The 18,581-nt window shown below is 31.2% G+C and overlaps 3 protein-coding genes across 5 annotated transcripts; 1 reads left to right on the top strand and 2 right to left on the bottom strand.

Annotated features, from left to right (window-relative positions):
- Nucleotides 1-747: 747 nt before the first annotated feature.
- LOC116352300 (transmembrane protein 184B) lies at nt 748-13,418 on the bottom strand. 3 transcript variants are annotated; one of them, XM_031784789.1, is made up of 10 exons: nt 12,743-13,418; nt 10,982-11,330; nt 7,390-7,555; nt 7,173-7,298; nt 6,966-7,098; nt 6,705-6,874; nt 6,459-6,628; nt 6,319-6,393; nt 6,162-6,246; nt 748-1,074 (listed from the first exon to the last, which is right to left on the bottom strand). In XM_031784789.1, the coding sequence occupies exons 2-10, from the start codon at nt 11,195-11,197 to the stop codon at nt 827-829; spliced, it is 1,389 nt and encodes a 462-aa protein (XP_031640649.1). In that variant the 5' UTR covers nt 11,198-11,330; nt 12,743-13,418; the 3' UTR covers nt 748-826. The 3 variants fall into 3 exon arrangements, with proteins under 3 accessions (XP_031640649.1, XP_031640660.1, XP_031640668.1); XM_031784800.1 differs by lacking the exon at nt 748-1,074 and adding an exon at nt 1,649-3,893 and having other exon boundaries at nt 12,743-13,415; XM_031784808.1 differs by lacking the exon at nt 748-1,074 and adding an exon at nt 5,268-5,302 and having other exon boundaries at nt 12,743-13,415.
- Nucleotides 13,419-13,839: 421 nt separating this feature from the next.
- LOC116336983 (syntaxin-8) lies at nt 13,840-15,086 on the top strand. The gene is made up of 4 exons (XM_031761247.1): nt 13,840-13,987; nt 14,099-14,284; nt 14,364-14,731; nt 14,795-15,086. Exons 1-4 carry the CDS (start codon nt 13,962-13,964, stop codon nt 14,953-14,955), a joined length of 741 nt encoding a protein of 246 aa, XP_031617107.1. The 5' UTR covers nt 13,840-13,961; the 3' UTR covers nt 14,956-15,086.
- Nucleotides 15,087-15,381: 295 nt separating this feature from the next.
- Nucleotides 15,382-17,357, bottom strand: LOC116336977 (cytochrome b-c1 complex subunit 2, mitochondrial). The gene is made up of 5 exons (XM_031761233.1): nt 17,167-17,357; nt 16,786-16,928; nt 15,854-16,691; nt 15,569-15,787; nt 15,382-15,477 (listed from the first exon to the last, which is right to left on the bottom strand). Exons 1-5 carry the CDS (start codon nt 17,209-17,211, stop codon nt 15,391-15,393), a joined length of 1,332 nt encoding a protein of 443 aa, XP_031617093.1. The 5' UTR covers nt 17,212-17,357; the 3' UTR covers nt 15,382-15,390.
- Between the last annotated feature and the right edge of the window lie 1,224 nt (nt 17,358-18,581).

Consider the following 18,581-nt stretch of genomic DNA (forward strand, 5'->3'; position numbering starts at 1 on the left):
ATCTCGCTTAAATTTATATACATAAAAAACGAAGAAATTGCTATACAAAAATACATATATGAACTGCGTTAAGAGTCTCCTAAAATCTTCAAAATTTCATTAATTTAATTTTTTTGGTTTGTTATTTTAATTTTTTTAATATATAATAAATATTACCTGTTCGCAAATTATTATTTGATTCGCATTATGCAATAGACCTTGGTTAATAATAATAATATGGCGTCAATTACATGCAATGTGAATTCATTTCTTCATAATTTTTTTTTTAATTTTTTATAATATTTTTTCTTTATCTTCTTTTTAATTGTGAGACTAATGGGCATTGGTTTTCTGATAAAATTACTTTTACTGATTTGTTTTTACATACATATTCAATTGAACCATGCAAAATGATTTATTGTTACGGTTAATGGACTAGTGTAATTTTTTATAAGTGTGTATTATTGTTTGGCGTAGTTCAATTGTGCTCTTCGAAGACTGGCTGCATAGCGTGATTATAAAATGAAGGTATGTGTGTGTGTGTTGTGTTTCACAGTAATGAATGAACATGCATGAAAGCGCAACATTTGCACTGAAATCGATACAAATATGAAAATATGTCGCTTGATTAAGTTTTTTCTTCACAACAATTGTAAAATACACAAATGAATTTGAACACTCATTGTAATTTTGGTTTTTCACGATGAATGTTTTTTTGGTTTTATTTCTTTGGATATTTGTTTGTTTATTTTTTGTTTTCATTCCAAATATTGTTTAACTTTTATGGTTAGTCATTTTTTTAAATTGATCGTTCTGCTAATTTCATTTTCTACTCTAAAAAAAATCTTTATTGGTATTCGTCGTCACTGCTGAGAAGCATCGTTTTTTCGTTGTAGTTTTGACTTATTGTTGACACCCGACTACTGCCCTGGCTGCCGGGCATAAATTTCCTTTGATTGCCCAATGTTTTTGGTGCTACATAGCCACCGCCACCTGCACCGCTACCCGAATTGCCGGTATGCTGTGCACCAGTTTGTGATGCTGGATCATCGGGATCATATGAAGATACTCGGATTCCTCGACTGTTTTTGTTACCTTTTGAAAAATGAAAATTGACAATAACAAAAAAAAATACATTTTCTGAAGAATATAGTGCGAACAAAATACGCTTGAGCATTATTCATTCGATTCATGAAAATTTGGCGATTGTAAAATGAATAGGAATATATGATTTAAATGTATATTTGTTATAAAGGATTGATCGTCATTCAAAATATTGTTGTATACTAGAAAATTCACAGAAAAAATAAATGCTGATAAAACTATGAAGCAGGTAATTTTCACAAATGCAAACAAAAAATTTCTATATTATTTCAAAGAATAATATTTCAAATGATTGTTCCAATTTCCAGTAAAATCATGCTAATCGTTTTAACAAACAAGGCATACCAATTTGGTGTTTGAATCCAGAAAAATAGCAATTACTTACCTTCATTTCTTAGGGAGATTTCTACATAAAACGCATCTACATGATATACATTCTAATTTTATGGCATTCAAAGAATGACAATACATTTAAGGACACAAATACATAGGCACGCACATCGAAACAAGAATTAGACAGAAATAATAGAAACCGTATTTTGTCAGTTGTTTTTTTTTTCATCGGTGCCATTTTAGAAGGAATTTATTTGCTGATCAAAATGTTTAACACTCAAAATAAAAATTAATTTCCATTTATAAATCACAATCAAATACAACTAATTATATTATTTAGTTCTGAACATTTTTTTTTTTAATCAATCATTTGTCTTGTTTATTTTATTTCTCTCTGGTCGGTGTGAAGAAAGGAACGGATGATTAGGCGATTGAATAATATTGGATTGTTTAAGGGGTTGTTTCAGTTGTTATACTATAGTTATTAACAAATAATATCGATTTAATGCCCAATACTGGCTATATTTCATCTAAAAAAAATTTATTAATTATCGGTGCATTCTTTCAAATCGATTTTTTTTTTGAACTTCAATACATATATCTCAGTTTTATTGTGTCTGTTCTTAAGTTTCCGTTGAAACTTGTGTATTATATTTTATTTTAATATTTTAAATTGTATACACATTTGAATGTTCATTTTCAATAAAATCAAATATGCTCGACCGTAAATATGATCGATGTATGTGAACATTCCGAAGCGTATAATAACTCTTATTGAAAATGAACATTGTTTTTATTAAGGCACACAAAGTGATTTTTCATGCAAGTTACTGTTCGTTTCTATGATATGTTATATACTATGAACATTTAACTCTTCCAAATGTTCTTATGACAAAAAAAAATCAAGCATAAGCCAACATCAACATTCTGAACATATTCAGACAGTTTTACGATGAAAATCTGTTTTAAACAACAATCACAAGTGCGGTTATAACTGCTTTACAATCTTTTTTTTTCTTTACTCTATTACCATAAATTCATCTCCAGATTTTTCATACTTTTATATTTATTAAAAATATTTGATGCAAGCATTTAACGAGAGTTTTTCTCTTTTTTTTTCTTATTTTAAGAGAAGAAAAATTCATTTTTTAAATAAAAGTAGCGGAATTACTTGTGTTGAGTGTATATTGTGTAATTATTTAAATTTAAGTACAAAATATACACATACATTTTTAAATATCTTTACAATGAATTGTAGGGACAATGAAAAAAAAGCTATCTCAATTTGTATTTTTTTTAACCATAAAACATATATATATATATAAATCGTTGAACAATTTGCGTTTGTCTGATCGCTTTTCTCGTTCAATCGCTGTATGAATACTATTCGCGGCAAATCAAGAGAGAAAAAGAGAAAAAACGTCTCATTTTCATTTGGAGTGGAATATGCCATAATAAGTAAGAATATCATTGATTGAACCAGAATGTTTACTTTAACTACCTAATGTACACAGTAAATAAGAAAATCATCATATTTTTAATACAACATAATTTATAACAATTTGGTACGAAAATTCTAGTAGAGGCTAGATTCTTTTAAATGAAATTTTTGCTTCGATGAATAACATTCAAATATTTTATACGATCCTTTATTTTTCGAAAGGATTAAAGAAGCGATGAGATTACTGCCCAAAATGATAAAAAAATAAAGTTCACGTATACTTGGCGCTACATTCTATGTAATAAGCGTATACTTTCCAATTACTAGTGGTTAGTCCTTTCACTACATTCGAATGTTCTCGTGAACAAATAAGCATTGCGAATAAATTAGGTGTTTTTGTATGACGGGAGAAGATACTATCAAATCGATCAATCTCATTTTTTTCCCTTGAATTTTTCATGATTGATTTCTAAGAAGTATGAAACAGTTTTTGTTGCACCATTATTCCGATCCAAAAATGTTGTACAAAACATCGACAGGCCAAAAAATATTTGATATGGTAATCCAGAACGGGTGCAGAAAAACGAAAAATCGATGAATGACGAAAGGATTCAAAGGTATGATTGGTGAAACCGGGACACTAGTTAAAAAACTATGAATCATGTGTATTACAGACAAGTCATGTCTAGATAAAACCAGTTCAAACTCAGCTTTGTAAAAGTGGTAGTTCATAGAGAATAGAATTTCCGTACTAAATTGCAACATAGCTTTCATGTTACTAATATTCAGTTTTTTCTATTTGCAGTGTCACTGCACAGATTTGATTCACAGCATTTTTTTTGTTTCATTTTTTTGATGTCAACTTTTTTTATCGAAAAAAAAAAATTAAATAAATAAAAAGTTATAATATGTCTATTTATTCATATTTAGAAAAAAATTAAGAATAATCGTAAGGCTTTTTCTTTTTATAAATTTTTGTTTTTAAATCTTTTTTAAGTTTTTCAAAGCTTCTCATACTGTTGAGACGATGTCACTTCTGTAGGGAATAAACAAAAAAAAGAAGAGAAATCAAACAAAAAATCACAAAGAAAATTCAACAATGTAAATTGTTTCGGAGGTGGAATTCTTTGTTAAAAACAATCAACGAAAAACAAAATAAAGAAGCTTCGATGACTTCGTTAGATACGGTTTAGATTAAATTTCTTCTTTTTTTCAACATTTACAAACACCACGCTAATCCTTTAGCAACTTATAAGCTAACTTCTTAAATGTAAAGGGTGAGAAAGCGAGGATAAAAATGGCCTAGAAACCCATAACCAATTGAAAGTATATGTGTTAAATGCTGGTTTGTTTTTCTTTATCAATAAAGCCTAAGAAAATGATTTAAATTACTGAAAACAACGCTTTTAATTCATTTCGATACATATGTTTCTTACACTTCTTATTCAAGTGTCACTTCTACACTTTTTATTGAGTCTTCGTAGTGACGTTCTATAATCTCAGACTAAGAAGCTTGAAAATGTCTTCTGAACAAATTAATTTTTAAAAAGAAAAATAAAGTTCAAAAAGAATAAAGTTTATATCAAAATCAGAAGTATTATAAAATGATAAAATGTTCACCAAAAACAACATTTGACATTTTTCTACTTAGTTTGAGATTGAGATTGTAAAAATGACACTCGTTAGAGCCCAAAAAATCAAATATATGGAACACATTTTTCTACCAGCACCATAGCTTCTGACCAGAAGTTCCGGTTATTTATTTCAAGTCTTCACTTTTTCAGTGAACGAAGGTTACACCACACAGACTTGTCTTGGAAGGTATTTACTTTTTTTGAGGCTAGCCCAAAATTGTTCATTTTAAATCAGAGATTTGGATTGTGAACTTCAGAAGCTATGATTTGTGTTATAAACGTTCATATGTGTTGTGGTATTCGCACGGAAATAGAAGCGTCATTTTCAGAAAGATAAACTTAATCTCTGTGGTAAATATATTTTAATAGAATATGTGTTCACCATTTAGTCGAACTCTAAGGCGCAAAAGAACTGTGTTCAAATTTAAACTACACTTATATTACTGTGTGTGTTGGTGTGCTTTACTGTTGTCGCAGAAGAAAAAAATCCCGTCATCTGATTAACTCATAACATTTATTCGTTTTTTTTTTTTAACGGGGGGTGTCACCCATTAAAATGTATTTGAATCAAATGTTTCAACATAATAAAAACATTCGGTTTTCTACCGAAAAAAATTAAATATAAAACCAAATGAAAACTAATTACAATATTCTTGTTGTTATTTTGTTTAAAAAATTGCGTTCCAAAATAAAGAAGAAAAAAGAAGAAAAAAAGGAGTCAAACATTCTTCATATTGAGGATATGATGTTTGGTCATTGCGCAAAAGAAAATAAAAGTTCAGTTTCGTTTTTTATGCAGGCCATTTTACAGCTAACGAAAAAAAGGGAAAAATCACTTGTTAATATAACAATTTAATTTATTAACATTTGTTTTTATTTATTTGTTTGTTTTATTAAAATGAAATGCGTGCCATTTCTAGTCAACACAAATACATGTGCGTAACACATCGTGATATGAGTATTTATGCAAAGTGAGATTACGTGAGTTTTGAATGTGCCAAAAGTTTATACGAAGAAAGCAAAATAGGTTGTACACATGTACACACACAGTAGATACTAGTAGATTGACATGTGCTTCGACCGTATGATCAAATGCGACCGGATTGGCAAAATGAAACATCACACCTGGTGGTAGGTGCATTTTGTTTGAAAAATAATTATAATAGTGACTATATTATACTGTATTACATTATCACCAGATAGATAACTATATTTATAACTATTTTAATAAATTGCCAAATCACTGGCTTAAAGATAGTAAAAAATCAGTGTTAAGGCTATTCTGGTTTGTGACTATTTTAAATCGAAAAATTTACGAAACTAATCATTTACATAAAGATGACAAAATTAAAATCTATTTATTCGAAAGGCCAAACTTTAAGATGAGTGACGATTGTATAACTGAAATTCTAACATATACCAATACCAATTTTTTCTCAAATTTAATCACAATTCACAAACGACCATTACACAAATAATTATTTTTTTTGTTGGAAAATGGGTTAAAACAAAAAATGAAGGAATAGTGAAGAATGAGGATTAGTATGATTGTTATTACGAATGCATAGTTAAACAAACAACATGCACATATTGTTAAATTTCTCTGGACCAAAAAAGCAACGGTTAATCAAGCGTCAATCGAAGTGAAAATAAAGTGCAATCACACTTACCAGAACTGTATTGAGTGTATTGTTGATATTGCGGATGGAAATTATGAATGGCATCTGTCATGATGTCTTTTGGGTTCATCGTTTCCTAAATTGTATATGCATATCGAAAGATTTAAAAATTTGATTCTGTTTATTTGTCAGTGTGTTTTTTATTTACCTTTAGGCTACTGGAAATAGATTGCATTGTGACTGAACGACCATGTACATCAGTCATGCCACCCTGTGCATAAACCTACACAAATTTTCAAATGTTCGAATTAAAAGAACAATATGATTTTTGTTGATCAAAATTTTTACCTGATATGGAAATGCATAACGTAACGCGATTGCAGCGAATAACATTTCCACGCAAATGAAGAAATTTTGATAGCCAGCTGATACGGAACCAGGCAAAGCGGTTGTTGTACCCTTTTCGTCCACAATTGCCGAAATGGCACCGGCTTTTTCCAATATAGCTAAGCCCACACCTAACGGAAAATCAACGTCAATTTAATTGAATAGATTTAAATGAGTCGTGGGTTCGTGGGTGTGTGTATACAATACCTTGCCAAAACGATAAAAATATCACCGATTTTACAGTACAGAATTTAAGTACTGGTTCGAATGGCGTCAATAAATCTCTGGTAGCAAAATAAAATAGGTAGAGGCCATACAAAGCTAACGATACTGAAATATTATACAGCATTGTAATGTAGATGTAACCGCCATCCACGCTATATTATTCGAAAATGTACCGAAAGAAAACGAAAATGTTAGAAGATTAAAAAATTCGGTAGAGAAAAGAAAGGAATATTCAATATATACCTCCAGTCGCCATCATGATAGTGACCAGATGCTTGAAGGAATATTATGATAAATGCAACCAATGGTTTGACCAAGCAAAATTGCAGCGTGGCTTGTTTGCAAAATCGTAAGAATCCGATCGTATAAGTTTTGCCTTAAGAAAAAAAAAATTGATTATTATTGATTAAAAAGCAAAAATGGAGAAAGAAATTGAAAGAAAATGGTTACCTGCTAAGCAACATGTCCCATAAAGACATGATGATTTTATTGGTTTGCCACGAATTTCGGACATAATATTTCCCTCACCGCCCAAATACTCATAACAGAGAGATAAAAAGTTATATATCACGAAAGCTGCAACGAAAAAAAAGGGATGATTGATTTCATTTTGTTGTAACAATAAGGCGGTTGACAAAAATTGCATAAGAAAATGCTGCATACTAACCTTCATAACAATCACGAACTGTGAAAAAGTAAATGTATACACTATCCGAATTGAAAAATAATAGACTGATCCATGAATATGTCGCATAAATCGGTACAATAAACAATATCCGGACAATCCAACGTTGCTCTTGTGGATTTGTGTACCATCTCAAATGTTGATAAATCTAGAAAAGATCATTTACATCAAATTAGTGTGAAATCTAAACAAGTACTTTTACTTAAACTAAAAATTTTTTTTTAATTTAAATAGTTTGATGCATTTACATTCAATGGCAAGAAAGAGATAGAAAGATTCATGATTCACATTTTTAATGGATAAAATGCAACAACTGTTTTTGTTTATACGTTTAATGTTACGTACATACGTGGGAACTGTAGTGGCCTTGCTATTGGCTATGTTAACATCATAAAACCAGTTAAGAAAGATAATTTTATCAAGGTTTTCTCTGTTTAAAATATGCGCATGAAATGTATAAGAAATCACATCATGTTAAAGGCCTGGCTAAAGGAATTGATTTTGTCCGCATTTGTTTATGAATGTTGCTGAACATACGGTTGCAGTGTCTTTGTATCCAATCTTGTTTTCTTCACTCACCATAACTCTTATAAATTAATGATGGTCGGTGTGTTTTATGTAATTTCTTCTTTAAATTCTTTATATTAAGTGACTTGGTGTAGCTCGTTATGTGATATCACGCATATTACCGTCAACGCAAATATTTCCACGTTCGATAAATAAATAGTTGCAAAATGGTCGACATGTGAACAATGTAAATATTACATTAATGTTAAGTTACAAGTAGCTATGAGAGAGATAAATGCAGATCATTATGGAATTCTCTACTATAAACGATTGTTACACCAATAAATTATTGATCGGTAAACATAATTGTTTCTTTACATAAAATAAATAAATCCAACAGAGAGTCCCTTACGAATTTCAATTTTTGATATTACAGTCCAATCCACATGAGTGTTGTCTCATGTGGAACATTTTTCAGTTCGGCAATATTCACTACATTATTATGAATTTCTTGACTTTTATATATAAAAATATTGATTTCAGTTAGTTCTTAGTCAGAGCGTTGAGAAAGTGACTGAACCGCTAAAAGTAACTGAAAGATTCATTCGTAACTGATATTCTACCATTATGGCGATTGAAACTGTGTAAGGAGATTACGATTTTTTACTCGCAATTATCTCACTTCGGTTATTGTTTCAAAAGTTTACTTCTTCTTTATATTACTCTCTTTGGTGTAACTGAAACTGAAACTGTTATATAGCTTTTTTACCGGAAAAAAACATTTCGAAGTAATTCCAAGAAATTCTAATCGTTTTGACAACGAGAGCTTGTTTACCATTTTCTCTGTTCTCAGAAATTTGCCCATAGACCATGTCTCTTAAAATTGCGATTTTCTTTTTTTTTTTGTTGAATGACGTTATTTTACAATTTGTGTAATATTTATTTGAGTTCCAATTTGATTAACGAAGTAAATCGATCGAGTAGATTTATTTTTATTGATTTTTTTTCTGCGTCCTTTTGAATCCATTGAGGGTTAAAATGAACTGTATCTTGATAATTCCCATCGTGTGTGTATTATGTCATCTATCTATTCGACAATTGCGCACCCAATTCTATCGGATAATGTGTATAATGCGTGTTAAATTAATTGCCATGACCTGAACCATCAACAGATTGAAACACCATTATTTGAAGATTATAAAGTAAAACTCAACTACAAATAATTTTCGCTATACATAATATAAAAAAACCTTCACAGCTCTTCATTTTCTTTCTTCTCTCATGTCTTTATCGTCGATTCGGCCGAAAGTGTGTTTCTTTGTGCGAACTTTTTTTTTCTCTATTCAACGCTTTTACGTTCAATTAACTATCGACACGATTTTCATGTGTGATGAATAAATTGTTGAAACTTTCTTCCGCATTTTTTTTTTTCATATTGGCCATCGACAGCTTTATATGGCATAGAACTCTTATTGATAATGGTATTTGTTTTTGTATTTGCTCTCGATATATTTGAAATACGCTTAAATCCAATTGAAGTTTAATGAATTTAATGGAAGTGAGTACAGCTGCGAATATTTTTAATGTCGAACGTTGTAATTAGATAGCAAATCTTATGATTTGAGCGATTAAAGGTGCGGCAGATAATTAATTGAATTGTTTTCTTTCTCGTCGATTGAATTGACGTTTTAGCAAAAGGCGACAAATGCAATTTGACACACAACTTGCAATCAAATAATTTCTTTTCATTTTATTCTACTTTTCGATGGATATATGGAAATATCAACAACGTGATGCACCAAATATTCACACAGCACAATACAATCTGGTGTTTGTGTGTGTAGGTTTTTTTTTTAAAATTTGTTATGAGTTTGAAAAGTATAAATAAAATGAAAAAAAAAAATATTAGAAACAAAAACAACAAAAAAAGATATTTTCGCTCTAATAGAGCATGCACACTTCTTCTAAAAATAATATAATAATTGGATCATCGGCTTCAAATAGATTATCATTGTTATTTCGCATTGCACAAATGTCTGGTGATGACCAAATGGCACAAGATCGGAACAAGGCGTTGAAAGTGAGTGGTTTTTCTTTCAAATGCATTTAGCTTTTGTAGTTATAAATTGCTTGCCACTTCACTGTCGTTTCTCATTTAAAATCGACTATATCAAAGGCATCAGCGAAAGAAGCTTTTCTCTGAAATGATTTTATGTTGGCAAAAAAAAAAAAAACAAATTGAAAAATATTGAGTTCACTTTTTAATAAGTGATGCGTCATTACGGCTTATCATGAAACGCTTTGAAATATCAAGTGAATAAAAAAAGCAGTGTTTCATATATCGCTATCAGTATCCGTAAGATAACTGAGAGGGATATATTCAGCCAGATATGAGTGTCAAAATTGCATTAGACACGCTTACCATCTCCAATGTCTAATTTAGACAGTGTCATATCTGGCTGAATATATCCCTCTCAGTTATCTTACGGATACTGATAGCGATATATGAAACACTGAAAAAAAGAATAATCAAAAAAATTGCTACTTTATAAACGCAATCAAAAAATATAGCATGTTTTTAACAATGCGAAATATAATCAGTTATCATTATTATGTTCAAGGAACAAAAACAAATGAGAATTTCGTGCATTTATTATTCAAATGAACATAGTTTGCATCAATTAGTGTAGATTGATTGAGACTATGCCGTGTTAATCAATCTTATTGGAGAATATCATATTTCGTCGTTTTCATATTTTTTATCAAATTCAAATGATTCACAATTTTAATCGCAATACTGAAATGTATCGTGGCAGGTTTGTCCGAAAGAAAAAAACCGTCAAACGTTTCACTCATTATCTTATCTTCTGACGATTGAAAAGGCTATCTTAGCGTAGTAAATGTTGACTTTGTATGTCGTCGTTTAAGTCGATAGAAAATTAAATATCTGAAAAGTGTTGCGTTGTGTCTTTTTTACCATGGAAATATGCCGATGAATGATTGATTTGTTTGTTTGGTTGCCGCTTGTTTGCATAAAAAAAAAACAAAAATGAATTGTCTGTCTTACCTGTTGACATGTGAGGAACAATGCGACCCATACACAAATGCCAGCTAGACCTTGGGCGGTTTTTGATTGTAAAAAATAACCGTCACCGACATGGCTCAAGCCTGGTACCAATGGGTTATGTGGATTTTCAGTCGTTACACTAGCCATTGATTGTGTTGGTGGTAAGGTGGTTGAGGTTGTTGATGTGAAATTTATTTCTGGAGCTGGTCCAGACATTATTTATCTTCGTTCACTTCAAATTCACACACACACATATACACTCTTTTTTTCACTATTTATAATGTCAATCTCGATCAATTTATTTTTGCTTTTCCAATTCTCTTGTTTTTTTTTTCGCTGTTTATTTTACCTGTAAAATTCCAATAAAAAAAAACAACAATACACATTAGTAATTAACATAAGAAACAATTAGCCGCGTTAAAGTGGTAAAATCCACAATTACACACATACATACTCAAACATACACGCTTGTAACATAGATTCCTGGTATAGATAGATATGGATAGATATCATATGAAAATTATGGCAAATGCACATCACGTTTTTCCGAGAAGTTCGGCGTATAAAATCTAATTAAACGAATGCATTAATTTAGCTAAAAGCGATTTTGTTTGGTCGTAATATGTAGCGCTATGTTATGTCGGTGATAGTAGCGGTGATGGCAACGGTATTATTTCCATATGGTTTGAATATATGAATGAAGTCTAATGGATGGAGTGGCTTTCAAATAATGCGGAAAATATGGAAAAAAAATCAAATACCCACACAACAAAAAAAAAAAAAAAAAAATACAAATGAAAAAACATGATAAACTAGCGAAAAAAAATTGACATGCATGTCGTTGGTTGTTTGCGATGGACACACAGGATGTTTTTTTCTGTCACAATATTTCGCAAGGGGTTGTGTGTGTATGTTCCACTAAGTGTGAATGGTTCATTACCATTTTATCATTTTTGATTAAATATGATTCAATTCTTGATGAAAGCCGCGAAAAGCGTTTTTCTTTTTTGTATTATCAAATTTGTGATTGGAAACACTTTTCAATATGCCATTATTTGAAAAAACTGCATCATTTATTGATTTAGTAAAAGAGTGAAAGGAAGAGAGGCATCTACAGTCGACGAACAAATTAAAATTTAAGCAGACACTATATGCATAAAATGTACATTTCATAATATTAGATCAAATTTATGTTTAATTGTCGCAAAATAAAATAGATCAATCAGCATCAATATGGTTCGAAAGGTATTCGTTCTTTCATCAACATAAAAATCCTTCTCTTTCTCAATCAAAGTGGACGGTCATAATAATGTCATGGTCAGTCCATACATTTAATTTTTCTTTTATAAGCAAAAAAAAAGACATTCACAAAACCATTAAAATAACAATATCAACTATGACGACGGGGACGACGACAACAACAATCACATTAAACAGAATGAGTGTGTATATTGGATATACATTTGGAGAGATATCATTGCGAAATTGAAATGCAAAAGTAAAAAGATTAACATTTCACATTTGTCTTAAGATAGTTAGAAATCACATCAAAGTATATTATGTTAGTTTTATTCGAGACCATCTGTAAGCAATTTTATTTTGTTCACACGAACACGCACACCAACACAAAAATATTATTTGGTCTTCAATGACGTTTCACACACACATACACAAAAACACAAAAAAATGAACTGGAAACAGACAAAATAACGATGAAATGACCTAAGCACTGATTCGATGAATTGACTCGTCTTATTTTACCTTTTTTAAATACTAAACAGCTATATGGTTCGATATACAATGATGTGTTTGTCGCTTCCAAAATAATTTCAACTCTGGAGAAAATATTGTCCGGAGTGAATAGCGTTGCATAGAAAAAAAATTCCTTCAAAATTTTGATGGACAAAACATATTTAACAATCGTAGATATATAAATCGGCCAACCAAATGTGAACTAGCGTATGGTTTTTGTTCGAATTTCATATGAAATTAAAATTTGTCTTTCGATTAATTTGATTTAAAAATGTTGGCCCATCACTCACACGATCACCGTATCATTAAGCTAACTTTTGCTTCTTACTTTTTTTTTAAACTCTTGGGTTTTATTTTATTGTTTCTGTATCAATTTTCTTTTGTCTTATTCATTATACACGCACACTAAATACAAAGTATTTCAGCTCAAAATCTCATCGAGTTCATGTTGAACGAAATACAGCACATATGTTTAATATATAATATATATTCTCTTAATAAAATTGTCTTTACAATTTTCCACCAAATTTGATTTCAATTTGCAATCAAACACAATTTCGTTCACTGTTTTGCATATTTTCAGTTTACAAATCAAAGTTTTTGGAATGTCAAATTTACAATAAAAAAAGAACTTAAGCGACTACTAAGAAAACAAAACTCTGACGATAGGGAAAAAAATTGTACTTTGCAAGATTGACGGACGAATCATATATACGTCTTTAGCGAAATGCTAAAAAAATGCTCAACAATCGACACAAACACACATAAATATGAACACAAAAATCGCAATTATTATGCTTACGATATATATGGTTAGTTGAATTTTTTCTATGGTGAAAATAAGCCAGTGAGCGAAAAAACGATTCTAGTACTTTCATTTGCATTTCGATGAAATATACGAAATGTTTGGAAAATATGACAGTTTATTTTATTTCAACTTTTATCAAAATTGAATTATTTTCGATTTTTTTTTATTCTTTCTCCCGATTGCGCAATAATCACATAATCAAATATAAATGAAATAAACTCACCACTAGGAACATGTGTTGAATTTTTTTTCAATTGACATTTCTCATTTTTACCTTTTTACTGCCCAGAATCATTTATATGCATTCAAGTTGATACATATGCTAGAGTATCATTTAATTTTTGCGAATTGTTTTTATTAATGTTTTCAATTTTTAATTTTTTCACTTACCAAAGTTAATAGACATAAATATTCAATAGAATGGCTCTGGTTGATATAGATACATGGTAATGAAAAATTATAATCTCAAATTGCAATAAAAAATATTTATTATTATTGTTTGTTTTGTGATCTGTCAGACGTGAAAAAGAAAAATAATTATTTTGAATATTTTTCAGGATTACGGAATATGCTGCATGTGAACGATTAAGCCGAGATATTCAATCACAGATTGTTTTGCGCAATCAACAACCATCTCGTTTATCCACTGAATACTCGAAAATTTCGAGTGGTATTCGATTTAATTTAAAACAATTTACAACAAATTTGGATCAGCTTAACAAAACAATATCACATTCAGCCATGTAAATATATTCAACATCATTGATAATTTATAGGATATGCAAAACTTTATTTGATTTGATTTGGAAACCATTTTTTTAGAACTACACAAGAGGCAGAACGACGTCAACGTCAAGTTGAAACCTTACAATCACAATATGTTCATTTGCAATCACAATTTATGAATGTGGGCAATGCCAACTCCGACCGAAATCAATTGCTGGGAACTGAAAAACCGAGCTACTGGCAGAGCCAATTTGACGATGACGATGATGATGACCAACCTCTTGATGGTTTTCGAAATCAACCAACCAGTTCAAGTGGTCGTGAACCATCCGTTGATGATCTACGCAAACAACAAACCCGAATACTCGACGATCAAAATGAAGGTCTTGACGCCCTTTCGAAAGTGATATCACGGCAAAAAAACCTAGCGCTTCGTATTGGCGATGAATTTGACGAACAAAATGGTATGTTTTATCAATGGTTTTAACTCTCAGTTTTACAGAAAATTAATTTTCTAATAATTTCAGGAATTATCGATAATCTCGTAAGCACAATGGATAATACAAATTCTAGAATGGCCGGTACAACCCGAAACGTGGGTGAAGCAATTCAAAAGGAATCAACCAAATGTTATTGGTTTTTGATCATCATTTTGTTAGTTGTAAATATTATAGTTGCCATTTTATAAATATGTAATTTCGGCAAAAAATAATGTTCGTATCCATTAAGTTTTGATTCATTGTTAGCACTTAAATGGCCATATGTTTATTGAAAGATTTTTTATGTAAATATTAAAATACCAAAACTATAAACTATAAATTTGCTCTTGTTTTTCTTACTGACGCGAGTTTTTACAGCGGTGAAAATGAAACACAAACCAACATGTATTTTTTAGTGTTTTTTTTTTATTTTTGAATCATATTTTCACATCATTTCCATCTATATTTTGCCAAAAACTTTTTGGTATACTTTATACAGATACAATTCATTTTCACAATTTGTTTATTTATTTATTTATATCTCGTTATTATTTCGGTGTGGTAGTGTGTGTTTTATTTTGAATTCAGATGACAATGATCGAAGAATATTCACTTAATAATTGCCCATTTTTTTAAATTACTTCTTAGTTCAAGTCGTTAACATGTGGAACATTTGCTAAATTACCTACAGCACCAATTGACCATTTTCCTGATGCAACTTTTTTCGCCGCCTGAAATTAAAGAAAAAATAATAATTTCAAGGGACATGATTTTCTCATTTTTTTTACAATTTTATCGCATCACAAGTGTGTGTTTACTTACGGCATTAACATCTGCAACTGAAATGGCATCAACGGCAGCAATAAGTTCTGATTTGCCGGAAATTTCACCACGAACAGCTTGTGCAACAAGATCTTCGAAGCGACCGGTTGATGTTCCCAATTGTTCAAAAATGTTGACTTTCAATTGTGCCTTGGCACGATCAACGTCGCCTTGTGAAACTGAACCAGACTTAAGAGCTTTCACAGCAGCATCAACGGCCTAAAATAATTTTTTTTTAAATGTAAAATTTAATGAAAAACACCACCTTTATGATAAGATACTTACTTTACCAACTTCGCTGGCATTTGCTTGCAAAACAAAACCGAACAAACCATTGTCTGAATATGAAACATTCAATGTATTGAATTGGTATGGCTTTTGAAGTGCTGCATCGACAACTTTATCTAATGCGGCTGATGGTGAACCGTATGGAACAATTGGTCCGCATCCGGCAACATTACGAAGAACAGCAAATGCGATGGCCTCCTTTTGATTTGCAAGCGATGCACCTTGTGTTGCAATGGCAACGGTAGCCAAATCACCGGATTTATCAACTCTCAATTGGCTAGCATTGTATTTTGATGGTGTATTTGGTGAACTTTTACCCTCCAATTGCAATTGTTTGGAATAACCACAGAGTAATTCATGGTCAACACCAACACCAACAACGACAGCCCGGTCAGCGGTCAAATAATTCGAAACGAAACTGTGTAAATCTTCAGGTGAAAGTTTGCCAACATTACGTTTTGCACAGAATACCGAATTGCCAAGACCACGATAAAATGCGGCTTGATGCAATAAATCAACGGCACGTGCAACGGATGGTACGCGGGCCAAATCATCCTTAATACGGTAAACGGAATCTTTAAGTTCCCATGGTCGGAACGATTGTTTTGTGGCTACATCTTGCAAGTATTTCAATCCAGTTGGTAATTCGTCACGTTTCAATTCAACGTTATATGCAATTGATTCACGATCCGATAAAACACTAAGATCACCACCGGTTGCTTTAACATTTACAATCACGCCAAATCCGGTACTATTCGCATTTGAGAGAGCGGCACCAGCACGAAGTACGTGTGTTGTACCTTGTTTTTCGTAGGATTCATTGCGAGATCCAGCACTAAAATTCGAAAATTGAGTGAAATAACATATCAATTGGTCTTTGTACGAAAAAAACTCATTGATTTAACACAAAAATGTAAAGAAATCCATACCGATAAGCGATCGAAACATGAGATAGCGGTGAATTTCCATCAATCGATGCAACAATAGTTTGATTTGGTAATGTCGTTACTTGCAATTCATTCACTTTTGCGCTGGCAACCTTTGGGCTGGCTTGAGCGGCAAAACCACGAGTCTGAAAAATCATCATTTTAATTAAATGAAATAAAAAAAAAACGTTCAAGTGTACGAATTCAATATAATTTCAAAGATAAATAGTATGAAAAAAATGAGATCTCAATACGATGATGAATTTTGCAGGTGCTTACATAACACAAAACGATCGCACAAAATCATTGACATGGGTTATGAAATGAACATAAAGAAAATACCCATATGAATTGGATTTCATGGTTTTTTTTGTAAATACTTACAGCAATTGCTCTCAAAAATGGAGTTTTACTTGCAGTACATGCCATTTTAGTATGTTTTGTTGATAACCGAAGATTTCTTTAATTCACAAATCAATGAAATAGTAAAGCTCGGGTTCTAGTGCGACAGAACATGCACACACAGTGACAGAGACGATTTTTTTTTTCGTCAATGTTCGATTTAATTTTTTGACAGAATGAACATTTGAACATTCCAAAACATGGCGACCGATGACAACAATGAAATCAATTCACCACATCAATCTAGTACTACGTTTCTATAAGTTTATTGCTTTATGTTTATTGAAGATAGCACACTTTTTAAATCGAACATCGAGCATCGAAACAAGAATCGAAGAGTTATACCAATGCAGAGAAAAATCGACACAAGCATTAAAATTTCGTTGGAACCGCAAACAAAATTGGACAAAATCATTGATAAAATGGACAAATTCGTTGAAATTTCTTTTTTTTTTAATCATGTATTATGGAAAGATTCAATGAACAAAAATAAATTTTTGTGACGCACTCTTGTGCTTATAATGCAGTTCGATAATTGATAATGTACTCCCGTACAAATAAAAAAAACCACCAAAAACAATCCAATGTTTGGGTTGTACCAAATTAAAAAAAAATCCGTAGAAATTCTTTTTTATGAACATGTCATAAACTCAAATTTTGTCGCAAAAAATTGAAATGGATATTACATGAACATTTTTACCGTGATGCCCGACCTCGTGAACCGTGTTAAATCATGTTTTAACGGTTTTAACCATGATTGCCGACTCGTGAACTGAACCGTGTTAAATCATGTTTTGACATTTTTTACCATGTTAAATGGTTTCAGACTACGATGTACCATCATGTCCGACCTCAATAACTGTGTTATATGGTGTTAGACCATGATGTCCGACGGTGTTAAATGATGTTAGACTACGATGAAGCATGATTTCCGATATCAGTAACCGTATTAAATTGTGTTAGACCACGATGTACCATGATTTCTGACCTCAATAACCGTGTTAAATGGAGTTAAAATCGCTTAATTCGCTTAATTCGCCAAAAAATGTCATTTTAAACCATTTGCCACGGTCCATCATGGCTGGCCATCACGGTTAACACGTTTTACCACGGTCCATTCTCATATTTTGGCAACAAAAACTATAAAATACAGGTAAAATAACGGTAAAAATACGGTTTTTTGACGATAATGGCCGTGTTAGACCACGATGGTGGACCATGATGTACTTATGTCCACAGTCAGGCCGAGACCTTTCCAACGGTATCACTTTTATCCGGATCGGTTGAGGCGTTTGAGCGGAACAAACAAACAGACATAATTTCGCTTTTATAGGTATAGATCAAATAAATAAAATCAATTCACCACATCTAGTACTTCATTTCAATCGGTTTGTTTA

The sequence above is a fragment of the Contarinia nasturtii genome, unplaced genomic scaffold (genome assembly GCF_009176525.2).
Source record: "Contarinia nasturtii isolate CC-2019 unplaced genomic scaffold, AAFC_CNas_1.1 Cnas_scaffold_78, whole genome shotgun sequence".
Lineage (NCBI taxonomy): Eukaryota > Metazoa > Arthropoda > Insecta > Diptera > Cecidomyiidae > Contarinia > Contarinia nasturtii.